The sequence below is a fragment of the Mirounga leonina genome, unplaced genomic scaffold, assembly GCF_011800145.1.
Source record: "Mirounga leonina isolate KUSES-001 unplaced genomic scaffold, KU_Mleo_1.0 Mir_115, whole genome shotgun sequence".
Classification (NCBI taxonomy): domain Eukaryota; kingdom Metazoa; phylum Chordata; class Mammalia; order Carnivora; family Phocidae; genus Mirounga; species Mirounga leonina.
The window spans coordinates 37,095,478-37,111,444 of NW_023270268.1; the positions used below are offsets into that span (position 1 = coordinate 37,095,478).

Below are 15,967 nucleotides of genomic sequence, written 5' to 3' on the forward strand. Positions count from 1 at the left end.
ATAACAAAAGATCTCTAAAAATGGTGTGATAAAATTGTGATTTTCATCTCCTGTATGATTTTTATACTTAGTTCTCTGAAAATACCTTGTGTATCACTCCTTTCTAATTTCCCTAAGAAAACTTCAGATGTCTCTAGAACTCTGTTGCAGAAAATCCAGCTGGACCACCCATTGGTCTTACTATTCAGTATTTCAACAGAAAAGACAAAGTGCTTGAAGACTAATTTTTTGTGAGAAAACTCTATAACCACATTGAAACAGTAGTCTACAATTTATCTAGCTCCCTAGGTTCTCTGTTTAGTATTCAACAAATTTTATTAATTAATTAATTTATTTTTTAAGATTTTATTTATTTATTTGACAGAGAGACACAGCGAAAAAGGGAATACAAGCAGGGGGAGTGGGAGAGGGAGAAGCAGGCTTCCCGCGGAGCAGGGAGCCTGATGCGGGGCTCCATCCCAGTACCCTGGGATAATGACCCGAGCCGAAGGCAGATGCTGAACAACTGAGCCACCCAGGCGCCCCCATTCAACAAATTTTAACCAATAAGATATCCTTGACTTCCTCAAATCATTAAAATATAAAGTATGCTCAGCTGTTGTTGGAAGTATAAAGACTCTTTTGCTTTTCCTTCCAGTAGAGGGCTTCTACTAAAAGAAAAAAGCAAAATCTTTACTATGGAAAGATTTAAGTCAGAAGTTGAGGAATAATCTGGCTTCTTTGGGTATCCTAATGCTAACCTATTAATCTGCTTCAGAACTTACATTCAATGTTCAAAAGATCTTGTTTCTGAGATCACATCATATCAAGTTGTATTATTTCATAATTCTCCGTCCTCCAATACATGTGCTATTGGGCCATGCAGAGAACTGTCGATTGTAAAAGAGGGTCATGTTCTTTCTAGAAACCTTGCTTTACTATTTTCTTTATCCTAGGATGTATTTTCAATGTTAAAAATCCTTAGAGAGGGTGCCTGGGTGGCTCAGTTGGTTGGGCGACTGCCTTCGGCTCAGGTCATGATCCTGGAGTCCCGGGATCGAGTCCCGCATCGGGCTCCCTGCTCGGCAGGGAGTCTGCTTCTCCCTCTGACCCTCCTCTCTCTCATGCTCTCTGTCTCTCATTCTCTCTGTCTCAAATAAATAAATAAAATCTTTAAAAAAAAAAAAATCCTTAGAGAAACAGACCAAGCCTACCACATTACTAATTTAACCTAATTTTTATTTATGTTCTATGAGTTTCAAATGTCATATGACATCAGAGCATTTTAAAATTTAAGAACATACATATCAGGGACACCTGGGTGGCTCAGATGGTTAAGCATCTGCCTTCGACTCAGGTCATGGTCCCAGGGTCCTGGGATCGAGCCCCGCGTCAGGCTCCCTGCTCAGTGCAGAGCCTGCTTCTCTCTCTCCCTCTGCCATTCCCTCTGCTTGTGCTCTCTGGCTCTGTCTATCTCTCTGTCAAATAAATAAATAAAATCTTAAAAAAAATACATATCAGAAATAATGCTTTAAGCCACATGCTGCAAAATGTAATGGAAGACGGGGCGCCTGGGTGGCTCAGATGGTTGAGCGTCTGCCTTCGGCTCGGGTCATGATCTCGGGGTCCTGGGATCGAGTCCTGCATTGGGCTCCCTGCTCCTTGGGAGCCTGCTTCTCCCTCTGCCTCTCTCTCCCTCTCTCTCTGTCTGTCATGAATAAATAAATAAATAATCTTAAAAAAAAAAATGTAATGGAAGACGTGGGTAAAGAGGTTTTTTTTTTCTTTTCTCTAGGTTACAAAATTAGTCATAAAAGATAGTAAAATATTTTCATTGTTTTCTCCATCATAAAAATTTATTTTCCTTTCAAAATGAAGTATCTCCTCTTTCCACATGACAGAGTTTAATCTTCTGTGTTTATGGCAGAATGTCATAAATCATTTCGTTGCAGCGGTTTATTGTTAGACGTTGTGCTGTCACTTAACGAGTCTGTTCTCTCTGTCTTCCAGCTGCACCAGACCCCACAGCTTTCCAAGGTCACATGAAACCCTGGGTTGGCTGCTCTATGCTAGGTGAGCATTGCACACAGAAGCCCACCTTCTTCCTCATTGCTTAGGTCTCTCCTACCTCATCTCTGCATATCAGAAAAGCATAATTTTAGATGCAGTTTTGATGATAGTCATCATTTAAAAGCAAGTACAGTTCACTGTGCCAACCATTATTTGGCATTTAATTCTCTAAAGAACCTACTCAAGAATCAACACTGATTATTTCCGTTTTCAGATAATGAGACCGAAGCTCAGAAAAGTTAAGTAATTTGCTGAATATCACACAGCCAGGACTTCCTAGAGCCGAGATGCGGCTCTCCCAAGCGGTGCTGGAGTTAGTGCTTGTACCCGTTGGGTCACATCTCCAAGTTTTCTGGTACTTTCCCCACTGACACAGGGTATCCTGAATGTGCCCAGCATTTGGCTCTGCTTTTAAAGCTAAAGATACAATGCTGTTCTTTAATTGGATCTACAGTTACTGTTTCATCAAGTTGGGAACAGCCCTGGACCCTAATTGTTAGTAATCACATAAAGTGTTCCATTTTAAACAGACCTTTTTTTTTTTCACATGCGTAAAACTTAAAAATAATGATACTCTGTTTTAAATTGCCAGTAGGCAACATGTAGTCATTGTGTAACTTTTAAACTTGGTGTTCAAATATTATCTAAATTGTGTTCTCATCAGTCAGATAATTTTTTTTTTTTAAAGATTTTTTATTTATGTACTTGACAGACAGAGACACAGTGAGAGAGGGAACGCAAGCAGGGGGAGTGGGAGAGGGAGAAGCAGGCTTCCTGAGGAGCAGGGAGCCCGATGCGGGGCTCGATCCCAGGACGCTGGGATCATGACCTGAGCGGAAGGCAGACGCTCAACGACTGAGCCACCCAGGCACCCCCAGTCAGATAATTTTTAGTGAATAAGAGAGTGAGTTTTGTTTTGTTTTTTTACATAGATGGTCTATGGGATTCCTAATTAGAAAACAAACAAACCTAAGAACAATTTCTCTTACTTAATGACAAAACTAGGTAAGGAAGGGTTAATTTTGTGTTGTCCAATAAGGTAGCCCCTGGACACATGTGTCTGCTGAGCATTTGAAATGTAGGTAATTTGAATTGAGATGTGTGGTAAGTGTCAAATACAAACATATTTTGAAAACTCAGGACGTAAAAAAGGATGTAAAATGTCTCATTAGCAACTTTTATATCAGTCACATGTTGAAATGATAATATTTTGCATATACTGGGCTAAATAATTACTAAAGTTCATTTCACTCGTTTTTTCTTTACCTTTTTTATTGTGGCTACTAGAAGACCTTAAACTCCCTGTGTGGTCTCGCATATTTCTGTTGACAGAAACTATTGACAGTGCTGGGTGAAGTGATGACTAGATGACTAGTCCAAGTGGAATCAAGCAGTTCATAGCATGTATGTTCGTCAGTGAAAAGCATTCTTTTTTTTTTTTGGTGATAAGGTTAAATATCCATGGGATGACAATTCTACCATTTTCTCAAAGTTCTGCCCTGTTAGATTGCTATTGTATTCATAAGAACCACAGGAAAAGGCATTTCCTCCTGAAGAGTGATTCTCAGACTGATTTTTCACTACTCAGAAATGTGGCCCCAGGATGACACATCAAGAACAAAAAAAAGTACCAACATTTCTTGTGTGAGATTCAAAGCCGATGGTGTGGTTCCTTCTGAGCAGTGGTCACTGGTGTAGCTCACCCATCTCTACCATAGGGGTGATGGTTTACAGCACAGCAGTGCAAAGCCAAAGGGCACCCACGAGTTCATTACATAATTCTTGGTAGCATGAGGCCAAGCGTGCATCTGCTCTGGGGAACGGTGGGCAGGCTCTGACAGGCAGACCGAGGCGGTCATGACGATGTTTTGACAGAGTGTTTGCTAGAAGTTGTTTGTTTGGAAAAAGGCTTACCGGCTTTTTCCCCCCTCCTCCTTTCTCTCTCTCTCTCTTTCTCTTCTTCCCTTTTAAACACTCTGGCATAATACTGAATGACTTTGTTTTTAAGCTGCCTTAGCCTTGCTTTGTGAAGAAAAAGCCTAAGTACTCTTGCCCTGTAGGACACAAGTGTTATTTTTGGAGCAGAGGTTCTTAGCCTGATCTCTGTCTAAACCAATTTCTGTTCTTTGTGAGGTCGTGGTCCGTGGTGGCTCTGAGTGATCTCCATGGAGGGAAGCTTCCTGGCTCCGTGAGGGAGTGTTGGCAAAGATGTCGAGGGGCCACGCCTGAAAGTGCCCTGCCCTGGGTCTCAACACAGAAGGCTCCTTCACATTCAGATTCCACTCAATAGATTGTGCCCTCAGGACCGTTGCAACCACATGTGGTGAAGTGGTGTTCTTTTTCTGCTTATGTCACTTGATGGGATGTTTTGGGTCAAGATGACCCCCCCTTTTCTTAGCCCAGCACTTTAGGTCCCAGGCTCCTGGGAACGAGGAAAGCCATAACTGGACAATCTCTGCAGGCTGTTCAGTGTGCAACTGGCTGTGGGACAGCCACCGCCCACTCCGAGGGCCACAACGTGAGTCCCCGAGGACCTCTGGGAACACGTCTCAGGCCTCAAAGTTCAGAGCATCCCCTTCTGTAACCTGCTCTGAGTCGGGCTGCTGGACAAGGAAGAAAACCTCTCCTGCTTCTCACCATTCCTTTTCCTGACCTGGCATTCCTAGGAGTTTACATAGCTTGAGCCTGCTAGGAGACATGTCAAATTAGAAACAGTTTAGTAAAATAATGCCGTGAGCAACAAATAGTATATCACCTTATGATGACTCCTTTCCTTTGGAAAGTGGTAGCTGCGTATTCCGGGAGCAGCCGTGCATGGAAAAGGCCCCCATGATGAACAAGTAGCCCCCGCAGGTGTGTCAGGCTGCTTTCCTCTCGATGGACGGGAGCGTGACCTGTGCTGTGCCCTTCGCTGGCCGGCTATACATAGCCAGCAAAGCTTCTTACCAGAGAAACCTCTTTCTGTACCCTCCACCAGGCCCACCCGCAGACTAGAAGCCTCGCTGTAAATCCTCTGCAGGCTACTGCACCTGGCAAGGGAAACCGGCCAACTGGCCCCAGACCTGACTGGGTCCCCACCACAGCCTTCCAGCCTTCCTTTTCTTTTCCCGGGAGCATACCCTGTGTTCAGCCATGGTCGACACGGGGGCCCTGGACAACCTGATCGCCAACACGGCCTACCTGCAGGCCCGGAAGACCTCGGATGGAGACAGCAGGGAGCTGCAGCGGCGGCGCCAGAGCCTGGCCCTGCCCGGGCCACAGAGCTGCACCCAGCTGCGCCAGTCCCTGCCCCGGGACTTCAACGGCCTGTGCGAGCAGCAGCCCGTCGGCCGCCGCCTCTTTCGGGACTTCCTAGCCACGGTGCCCCCATACCAAGAGGCCGTGGCCTTCCTCGAGGAGGTGCAGAGCTGGGAGCTGGCCGAGGACGGCCCCGCCAAGGGCAGCACGCTGCAGGGGCTGGTGGCCACTTGTGGGGCTGCCTCTGCTCCAGGGCACCCGCACCCCTTCCTCAGCCCAGCGCTGGCCGCCAAGCGCCAAGCAGCCACCGCCGAGGAAGGGCAGCTGGCCCTGGTAGCACAGGCCAAGGCTGAGGTCATGGCCTTCCTGCAGGCCCAGCCCTTCCAGGATTTCCTGGCCAGCCCCTTCTATGACCAGTTCCTGCAGTGGAAAGCCTTTGAGATGCAACCGGTGTCAGAAAAGTCCTTCAACGAGTTCCGAGTCCTGGGGAGAGGTGGTTTTGGGGAGGTAAGTGTCTCAGAATGGCCAGACTGGAAGGTGAAGTACACAGCATAAAAGGGGTTTGTTTTGCCTTTAAAAAAAAAAAAAAATCTTACGAGAACTTACTTAGAACTAATTTCAGTGCCGCCTGTGGAGAATTCCTAGCTCACTCTCACATCTTTTTTCTGGTCACCACGTGAAATAAAATAAGAGTGGCATAGGAAAGACAAACAAGACGTGGAGCTGGCCAAGAGTCTTTATCATGGGGTCTACACCAGAAGCACGCTGAAGTGCCCTGGACGCTTTGGAGAACGATAGCAACACACAACAGCGGGAGCTCTCCCTTTCCCTTTAATTGTGGTAATGGGTGTAACTTGAGAAAAACTTCAGATATCTGAGAAAACACTTATCTTGAAGTAAAGTCTAGAATCAGTTTTATACCACTGCTGTGGTCAGCCCTTTCTTTTTTTAAGTAGAAAAACATTTTCTAGTATACGTGCTGCCGAGGCGAGCACTAGAAAGACATGTTTTGAGGTAAAATTCGCATAACGTAAAATTAACCACTAACAACAACAACAAAAAAGTATACAATTCAGTGGCACTTAGTACATTCATACTAATGTTGTGTAGGCATCCCCTCTATGTAGTTCCAAGACATTTTCATCACCCCTGTACCCGTTAACAGTTACTCTCCATCCCCCTCCCAACAGCTCCTGGTAACCCCTGGTCGGCTTTCTGTCTCCATGGTTTTGCCGACTCTGATGTTTCGTGTACATGGAGTCACGCGATAAGAAGACGCGCTTCTTTCACCGAGCGTAGTGTTTTAGAGGTTCATTCACATCATAGGTCTACCAGTACTTCATTCCTTTTCATAGCTGACTAGTCTATTGTATGGGTACACTACATTTCACTTATCCATTCATCTGTTGATGGACACTTGGGTTGTTTCCACCTTTTGGCTGTCGTAAACAGTGCTGCTATGAACGTTCATGTACGTGTATTTGAATACCTGTTTTCATTGCTCTTGTGTCTCTGCCCAGGAATGGAATTGCTGGGTCATGTGGCAATTCTATGTTTAACTTTCAGAGGAACCACCAAAATCTTCCACATTTTAGGTTCCCACCAGCAAGGCATGAGGGTTCCAGTTTTTCCACTTCCTTGCTGGCACTTGCTATTTCCCCTTTATTTTTCATTATGGTCCATCTAGTGGGAGGTACAGTGGTACCTCATGGTGGTCCCAGCTCTTTCCTGAAGAACCCCTATTACTCACAGCTTCTCTTTTTCTCAGAAGCCTGCCGTCTTTTTACCTCCCTTGATTTCTGCCCTTCCACACCCTGAATCAGCCTTGCTCCCTTTCCTCTCCAGTGCTTCCTTCTTCTACCTCATCCACTCCCCTTCTTTCTCCCCTTAAGGTGTGTGCTGTCCAGGTGAAAAACACTGGTAAGATGTATGCCTGTAAGAAACTGGACAAGAAGCGGCTGAAGAAGAAAAATGGCGAGAAAATGGCTCTTTTGGAAAAGGAAATCTTGGAAAAGGTCAACAGCCCTTTCATCGTCTCTCTGGCCTACGCCTTTGAGAGCAAGTCCCATCTCTGCCTGGTCATGAGCCTGATGAATGGGGGAGACCTCAAGTTCCACATCTATAGTGTGGGCATGCGGGGCCTGGCCATGAGCAGGGTGGTCTTCTACTCGGCCCAGATGACCTGTGGAGTGCTGCACCTCCACTCCCTCGGCATCGTCTACCGGGACATGAAGCCTGAGAACGTGCTTCTGGACGACCTCGGCAACTGCAGGCTGTCTGACCTGGGGCTGGCCGTGCAGATCCAGGACGGCAAGCCTGTCACACAGAGGGTGAGTGGCTCTCCTCGGTCCTAAGGGTAGGGCACAGAGTCGGAGAGGAGGGGAGAAGGCTGATCTATTCCCCAGGCAAACGGAGCCTTCGGCATAATTCTTCTAATTTCCTTCTTCCTAAAGCCATTATGCTGTCATCTTGCCTTGAGTGGAATGATGTAAGAGGATTAGCTTAACTGGCTATTTGGGGGCTACTTTGCTCTCTTCTTCTGGCAGGCACAGGGAGCCTTCTTTGTGAGCTGGAGATAGTCTGTGCTTTCATGGTGAGATGGAATGAGCTAAATCCATAGTGGGCATCTAGTATGTTCCACCAATAACCACCTCCCCAGTGCCATGATCCTGAGTCAATAGAGACTTGGTTTCCTCCTCTGGAAAATTTTAGGGGTTGGGTCCTAAAATTCCAGGATCCTGGCAGGTAAACTTCAATAGGATAAGAAAAAGAAGAAACCTGGGCGCCTGGGTGGCTCAGTTGGTTAAGTGACTGCCTTCAGCTCAGGTCATGATCCTGGAGTCCCTGGATCGAGTCCCGCATCGGGCTCCCTGCTCGGCAGGGAGTCTGCTTCTCCCTCTGACGCTCCCGACCCTCCCCCCTCTCATGTGCTCTCTCTCTCTCAGTCTCTCCCTCTCAAATAAATAAATAAAATCTTAAAAAAAAAAAAAAGAAGAAGAAACCCCTAATACTTAGTACATTAAAGTAAGTATCTCCTTTCCCACTGAGTGCAGATTGGCGGGGGGGCAGGGAGGGGTTACTTTGGATAAAGGTGAAATTTTGAATGAAAATGTATAGAAGAGAACAAAGGCAACTGATATTTATTTTGATCATTTTGGTTCGAAGTGGCTTGCAGAGAATTCTTTGATTAAAAAGGTATTAATTCTTTCATTAATTTAGCAATTATTTAAGTAAACAATACAAACTCTCTTTGATTCTGACAGGTCTTTACCACTGAGTTTCTTTGCACAAAGGTGGGAGAAAGCGCAGGAAGACAAGGGCCTAAGTCAGGCTCTTAAATATTCACTTGAAACTTTGTTTTTGTACAGTTTCCAACTTATAAGGCAGAGAGGATAATTGGGCAATGAAGTGAGGAAAACCATGGCAAATTTGGGAAAGTGCAGGTGATTTTATGTAGCTGTAATATAAGGGGTGTTGACAAGATGTGTAGGGTTCATGCAAAGTCATTGGAATGCTTTCTTGTGGGGGCCAAGGAGCCATTGAAGGCTTTCAAGGGGAATGACATGAGTAGATTTGCATTTTTAAAAGACCAATTTGAGTTGTAGATGGGAGGCAGAGGACCTAGTTAAGAGGCTAATGCAGTGACCCAGGAAGAGATGGTGGGTACTTGTAGAAAATAGTAGGATTAAAGATGTGGGAGGAGATTGTCACCATTGGAAAGAGACCTGCTAGGACATCAAGACCAGCTGGGTATGATGGTGAGGAACAGAGAAGGTCTCTAGCTCCACTGACTAGAAGGAAGAGCAGAACTGTGGAAAAGCTAGCAAATTCAGTCAGTGATGATTGTGTTGTATATGAGACAGACAGGTAGAGATGTTCCCTGGGCATTTAGACCTGTAGGTCTGGTGCTATGGAGAAAGGTCTGGGCTAGATATTGGGATTTGGAGTCACTGTGACTTGGGAAGTGTCAGGCCCCACTGAGTCACATGGGAAATAATGAGGGAAGAGGACTAGGAATGGCAGCTGGGGAATATCAATATGTAGGGGATGTGGAAGAAGAGCCTTGAAGAGGTTAGGTTAAATAAATAGGATGAGTGGTAGGAATGGCATAGTCATGGGAGCTGTATCAGTTAAGGGTTGATTTCAGCAGCATATCGTAGAAAACCCAAATAGCAGTGGATTAAACCAGACAGGGGTTTATTTTCCTTATGTAACAAGTTGTGTGGAGATTAGTGGCGCTAGTGTTAGTCAGCAGCTGCAGGATGATGAGATCAATATCTCTGGCATTTTGGCCTTTTCCATGTGCCATAACCATCTGAATCTGGAAGCAAATCCTGGGCTCCAGGTAAGAATGCCGCCCAGCAGATATCTTGACTTGGGTCTTGTAAGATCCTAACCAAAGAACCTTGCCATGCTGTACCCAAACTTTTGACCTACAGAACTGTGAGCTAATAGAAGGTAGCTGGGGGAAAGATTTTTGTATGATAGCATTAAAATTAATCAAAAAGATAGTAAGGTGCTAGACATTGTGAGAGGGACAATGTTTTCCTTTCCAACAGGGCTCAGAATGTGTACCATCTATTATAATAGAACTTGAGGCTGTAATAGAATTTGAAACTCTGGACTTGATTCTTCCAAGTGAGTAATTCTTCCCTAGGTAGGAGCTAGTCGTCCTTGAAGGGGTACAGGCCCTTTCAGGCTATTGGGGGATATTAGGTGACGCACTTTGGACATCGCTCTATAGGCAACAGAGAGCCACTGAAGGTTTTTCAACAAGAAAGTGGCATGACTGGAGTGATTCTTTAGGAAGATGATTTGGACACTGTGTAAGATGAATTAAAGAAGAAAGAGACTGGGGGTGGGGGACCCACAAGCAGCTACTGAAAGGATCCACACATGAGGTGATGTGGGTTGAGGAAAGGCCTTGGGCTCTGAGCCGTCCTGTGTCCACAGTTCAGCCCCCCTGGCCTCTCACCTAGGCTCCATCAAGACGCACACCTGAAGGAAAAAAAAAAAAAAAAGACCCACACCTGGACTTCCTTCTCTTAAAACATGGCTGTCCTCAGTGGAGGGGATGAGAAAAGCACGGAACCACGCTTAGAATATGGTGACAGGAGGCACCTCAGGGAAGAAAGACACAGGTGGCTCTGCTCAGGTGTGAGAAAGATGGAGGCAGACATACCAGGAGAGGCAGGGAAGCTTAGGAGTGCTGGCTGGGGAGGCAGAAAACCTGAGTCCCTATCCCAGCTGTGTCACTGACTTACAGTATGCCATCTTATGTAGGCCTTAAGGCCTCCTTCATCTCCAAGTTTTGAGAGAGTCTATGAGAGAGTCTTTGAATTATTTGGAAGAAAAGTCTTGTAAATTCAAAAGATTAACATATGGAATAAGTTACTGTGATTTACTAGACTATCAGTCAGGGTTCTTGTGGGACAAAATGAAGTTATTTAAGAAATGAAATTAATGTTTTTCATACCTAAGAAGCTCAGAGGCTTGGCTTGATCCAGGTGCCTGAGCAGTGGATTCCCTGAGAATCTCTGAGCAGTGGAGGATTCCCTGAGAATCTCTTCCCGTTTCCCTGCTCTGGTGTCCTCAGTGTTAGCCTCACTCTCACTCAGGTGATCCCTGCGCAAAGGCCACCAGCATCTCCATACATATCCTACCAACTGAGCAACCCCATGGAAAGAAAACACTTCTTTACAAACAGTTCTTTCACATTTCCCAGGGTAGACTCTCAATGGACAACTCAAGTCATATGCCCAACCACAACCCATTCCACTGACCAGGATGAGATCACTGCTGTTCCCAGGAGCCAGGGGGAAGGTCTGTCCTGTCTAAATCTCATGGACTGACATCAGAAGAATGTGTTCTCCAAAGGAAAATTAGGATGGAAAAGAATGAGAAATGGATGTCAGCTAAGCAAAGAGTGGATACCCCTAGTAACTGCTGTTACCTCCATGGTTTGAAAAGTTTGAAAGCTTTCTGACCCCTTAATCAAGAGACGATGGGATCTAGATCTTTTTTAAGAAGATTCTATGAGGTAGGAATATTATTAGCTCCGTTTTACAGATGGAGAAATTGAGACCCAGAGAGGTTAAGTTGCCCACTCAAAGACACATTTCTAATATGTGATATGAACCCAGGTACATCAAATTCAAGGGCACTTACAGTCTTGATTCTACCCTGTTAAATGCACACAGCAGGACATGGCCTAGGTTTTTAATGCTATAAAAGGCTTTTCTCCAGTAAAACTCAGAATAAGTATATGTGATGACATTAGCATATCTTCCTCAGGCTGGTCTGATATGGATATCAACCAGAAGTCCAGCTGAACCTCTGACAGAGTTAAGACTTCAAAAAGGAGCACCCCCACCTACGGGAACGATGTGACTAATGTCTCAGAGCCAGCCTCCCACACATAGGCACAACATAAATAAACATGGTCCCAGCCACTGTCTGCGTTCACTTTTAATAAATGTGATAAGCACTCCCGCCTCTATTCAGCTGACATCTACATGCATACAATAAAACTAATTCACATCACTTTTTTAGAGACTCTGGGAAAATATAATAGGAACATTGGGAAGTGGGGTTCATGCTGGGACTTTCAAATTCCTTATTCTAAGTGGAGAACAGTGACCTTCAGATTTTATGGAACATGAATCCTTAAGACGTGTTCTTTTGTCAGGAGTGGGAACGAAGTTGGAACTGTGAGCCAAAAGCTCGTGACACATTTGGTTACCTTGTCCTGCTCTGAAGCTTCTGACCAACTCCTCACATTCAGAGGGAGGATGGGTGACAGAGGATGGGCATTATATTTAGTCTGAAGCTTCTATTGTCCTGAATACAGTGCTAGAGACACACTGAAGAAGTGATTTTTAAAAGATCTCAGAATGTGTTTCATCAAAATTAACACCTTCATACCTCACCATCATTATGACCCTGCTCCAAAATTCTTTCTCTTTGAGAACTCACTTCTGAGAAATAGTGGAAGAGCCTTATAGGAGTGGAATTCTGGTTACTTCTTGGTCACACGTTGGTCTCCATCAAAATTATAACCACCGTCATTGACTAAATTTAGTTCCTAGTAATTTTTTACCACTACCATCCAATCCATTCTGAAAGTATTTATCACTATTAAGGGCATTCAAAAATATTCATTAAAGCCTAAGAATTATTTTTAACATCTCTTCATTCATTCACTCACTCCTTCATTCACCATATATATGTATTGAGCATTTCCCACATGCCAGGACTGCGCTAAACCTAAAGGATAAAAAGATGAGCAAAAAATGGACATGATTTCCTGCCCTCATGGAACTTAGTCTAGGGAAGATAGAACTTAAAAATCACTCACAGGAATATAAAGTGTCAATTATAATAAATGCTGTGAAGATGTGATACATGGGGCTCTCCAAGGAGGATTTGACTTAATTTGTGAGAATCCGAGCGTTAACCATAAGGGGAATACAACTTAACTTGCTATCAGAGGGCTATCAGCAAAGTCCTTGGAGTAGTGTCTTAGGCTGGGTTCCCTGGAAACACACTTGGAGACACGTTTCCATGTGGAAGACTTATTAGGGTGCATTCTCAGGAGATCTACGCATGAGGAAGGCAGGATTGGGCAGAGGGAGAAGCTGATCCACAATGAAGTGGAACCAAGACCTCAGTCTATCCTTCAACAAGCTCTTGAGTTGGGATGGCCCTTCAGAGTTGTCCCAAATAGGGGACAGAGTTTAGGTTTTTGTATGCCCCCATGGGCCAGTCAGTGGCCTTGGCTGGCTGCTAGCAGGGGGGCAGCTTAGGCTAGGCAGTTGCCTGGGGCCGAGAGCAGGTCCCAGGGTGAGGTGCAGCTGTGAGCCATCAGCAGTCAGTGGTCCCAGCTAGGGCTGGCTACATAATTTTCCAGGCTCCTCATGAATTGCACATGGGGGACCCTCATTCAAATGCCGGCAGAAAGCTCTCTCGTTTCTTCCATGATTAATCTTGTTGAAAGTCATGGTGGTTTTTGCTATTCAATGTCACACTCCCTTAGGCTTAGAAAGATAGGAGTAAGGAAGACCCTCGTAGGCATCAGGGCCCCACCCAACGGGTGGGCCTGAGGAAGCAAGTGCCTGACCCCAACCCTGAGCCCAACCCTGCACCTGAGTCCAGGCCCCCCACAGCGGCAGAGGGTCACAACAGTTGCCAAGCGGAGACAGTGGAGGAAACAGCCAGGACGCCAGGGCTAGGAGGCAGAAATGTGGCGGGAGACAGGACTGTGTGTGAGCCAGGCTCCCTACCCCAAGGGCATACTCTATCATCTCACTGGACTTAATTGACAAGATCCAAGATCCAAATTCAGAAATGTGTCAAGACAGCTTCCGCACAGCATCGAACCCCAGCACAGGGCTACTGCTGAGCACAGGGCACGGTTCAGCTGCACCACAGATTGGCCTGATCCCAGCAGCAAGGGAGGCCACACCTGCAGAGGGGATCTGGGCAGAGTACCACAGTCTCCACTCCAGGTGGCAGAGCCAGTGCAAAGTGCCCGAGTACAGGGAACCAGAAGGCCCCAGGACCAGGAAGAGACTGACAGTAAAAGGGTGGTTAAAAATACATGGTGACCAAAGCTGTCCATGTTGGGTGCATAGGAAGGGCACCCAGCCTGACATAGGATTACGGTGTCAGGAAAGGTTTCCTGGAGGAAATAACAACCAAGTTGAGATGTACAAGGCAAACAGAAGCTAGGCAGGTAAGGAAGAAAGAGAATGGGCTATGCAGAGGGTCAGCATAGGTCGTGGTCCTCAACTGAGGGCAATTCTGGCCCCCAGGGGAATTCTGGCAATCTCTGCAGACATTTTGGTTGTCATGATGGGGAAAAAGCTACTGGCATCTAGTGGGTAGAGGCCAGGGATGCCGCTAAACATCTTACAGTGCACAGCACAGCCCCCACCACAAAGAACCATCTGGCCCACAAAGTCCATACTGTCACAGTTGAAAAATCCTGCCCAGCTAAAAGCCTGGAACGAGAGGCCTGGGGCTCAGGCACAGAACGTAGTGACTCTGCAGCTGCTTAGAATGCGGAGTCACAGGGTTGGAAGGGGGTGACAGCCGGTGAGCATAGCAGATGTCAGTCCCTAGGAGGCTGGAGGAGTCCGACAAGGGCATTCCAACTGAGCGCCTAGGGTGTTGGGGAGCCACTGAAGGCTTTCGGGCAGGGAAATGACAAAAGCAGCTTTGGAAGGACACTCAGGAAGAGGGAGCCGGGATGAGAGTAAACAGGAGGGAGTGAGGCAGAGGGCCTGAGACCTGGGGGGGCCCTGGCAGCACACTGTCCAGGGAATTGTAAGAGCGAGGAGAGAGAGCCCACAGGGGCGGCAGGAGGGGACTGTCATGCAGGATGCTATGATCAGGGACCAAAAGGTTGCATCATCGTTGTTGATATGGACACATGTTGGAAGCTCAGAGCGTCCATCCAGATCGAGTGCAGCTGATGAAATACGGCCCGCAGGGCCAACCAGAGGGAAGAAGTGTGTGTGCCGGTCCTGGCTCTGCCACTTCCTATGGCTGCTGGGACAGATGCACAGGCTGACCCCTCACTGGGATGCCTATACGTAGGGACACTGAGGACTGAGGGCCAACTCATGCTCTACATGCCAAGCCATGCAGAGTGCCTTCCGTTAATTGGCACAGACATGCCACTTAGTCTGGCCATAGCCCTGCGCTTGACCCCGGGCAAGTCATGCCTCTTCAGTGAGCCTGGTTAATACAGCCCGCCTCTGAGGTTTGATGAGAAGATTAAGAAGCAAGGCAGATAAATGCCTAGCAGAGGCTCAGCCCTTGGTAGGCACTCAAGGAATGATTGCTGTGATTATTCTACGAAGCCAAGTACCAGACCCCTCGGTCACAATCCCTTCTGTTGCACTGTTTCTGCCTCCCCTGTCGGCACTGTACCTTCTCAGGTAACCTTTGCACCTGTGCTTTGTTCTCTGAGAGGCACAGGGAGCCTGCAGGACCCCAGGGCTGCAGTGTGTACAGTGGGGTGGGGGGCGCACAGCTCCCCTCTTGACCGAGCCAATCAGGCACACGCAGTTGCCTTGCTTGTCACATCCTAGAGACACCATGGAAAATATGCCTCAGCCCGCTGCCGGAGAGATCCAGGGAACATGAAATCACCAAAGAGCACACTCCAGTGGAAGAATCACAACTCTTGATCTCTGCCCATGTGCCAGGCCCTGCCTTTCAATCTGATGGAATCTTAGAGGCTTTGGAGTTTTTCTTCTTGTGTAGCTGTCCTGCCTGAGACACCCGGAACCCAGACTTGGTGACCATGGTCTCTAACACCTGTTGAGGGCCCGCTGTGTGCCAGGCTTTTGGGAGGTACTCAGTGTTTTATCGCTTTAATCCTTATCATGGCCCTGTGGAGGAGGAGCTGTGAGGCTCAGAGAGGTTGAATAACTGGCTGGGGGTGACCAGCTAGTAACTGGGAGAGCTGGGATCTGAGCCACCACCGAATGACGCCAGGCTGGACAGCTGTGGAAAGCAGTATTGCAGAAACCTCTCTTTTGGATCCCTTGCAGGGTCTCTCTGGCATGGGTGTCCTCCCAGGGGTGTCAGAAAGAGCAGGAAGCTGCGTCTGGTGATGTTCCTGCTGCACCTAGGAAGTGGCCAGCAGAAAGCAGACGGGGAGCAAAAGCAA

At 46.8% G+C, this 15,967-nt stretch overlaps 1 protein-coding gene across 2 annotated transcripts in view; it reads left to right on the forward strand.

Annotated features, from left to right (window-relative positions):
• The first annotated feature begins 1,840 nt into the window (after nt 1-1,840).
• Nucleotides 1,841-15,967, forward strand: part of GRK7 (G protein-coupled receptor kinase 7) — a 40,422-nt gene continuing 26,295 nt past the window's right edge. For both annotated transcript variants that reach the window (XR_004677643.1, XM_034996049.1), the window contains exons 1-3: nt 1,841-2,052; nt 4,183-5,793; nt 7,179-7,616. Coding sequence is in view for 1 of the 2 variants with exons in the window: in XM_034996049.1 (XP_034851940.1) it covers nt 5,182-5,793; nt 7,179-7,616 (1,050 nt within the window). In the remaining variant the exon portion in view is untranslated. The remainder of the gene's footprint in view (nt 2,053-4,182; nt 5,794-7,178; nt 7,617-15,967) is intronic.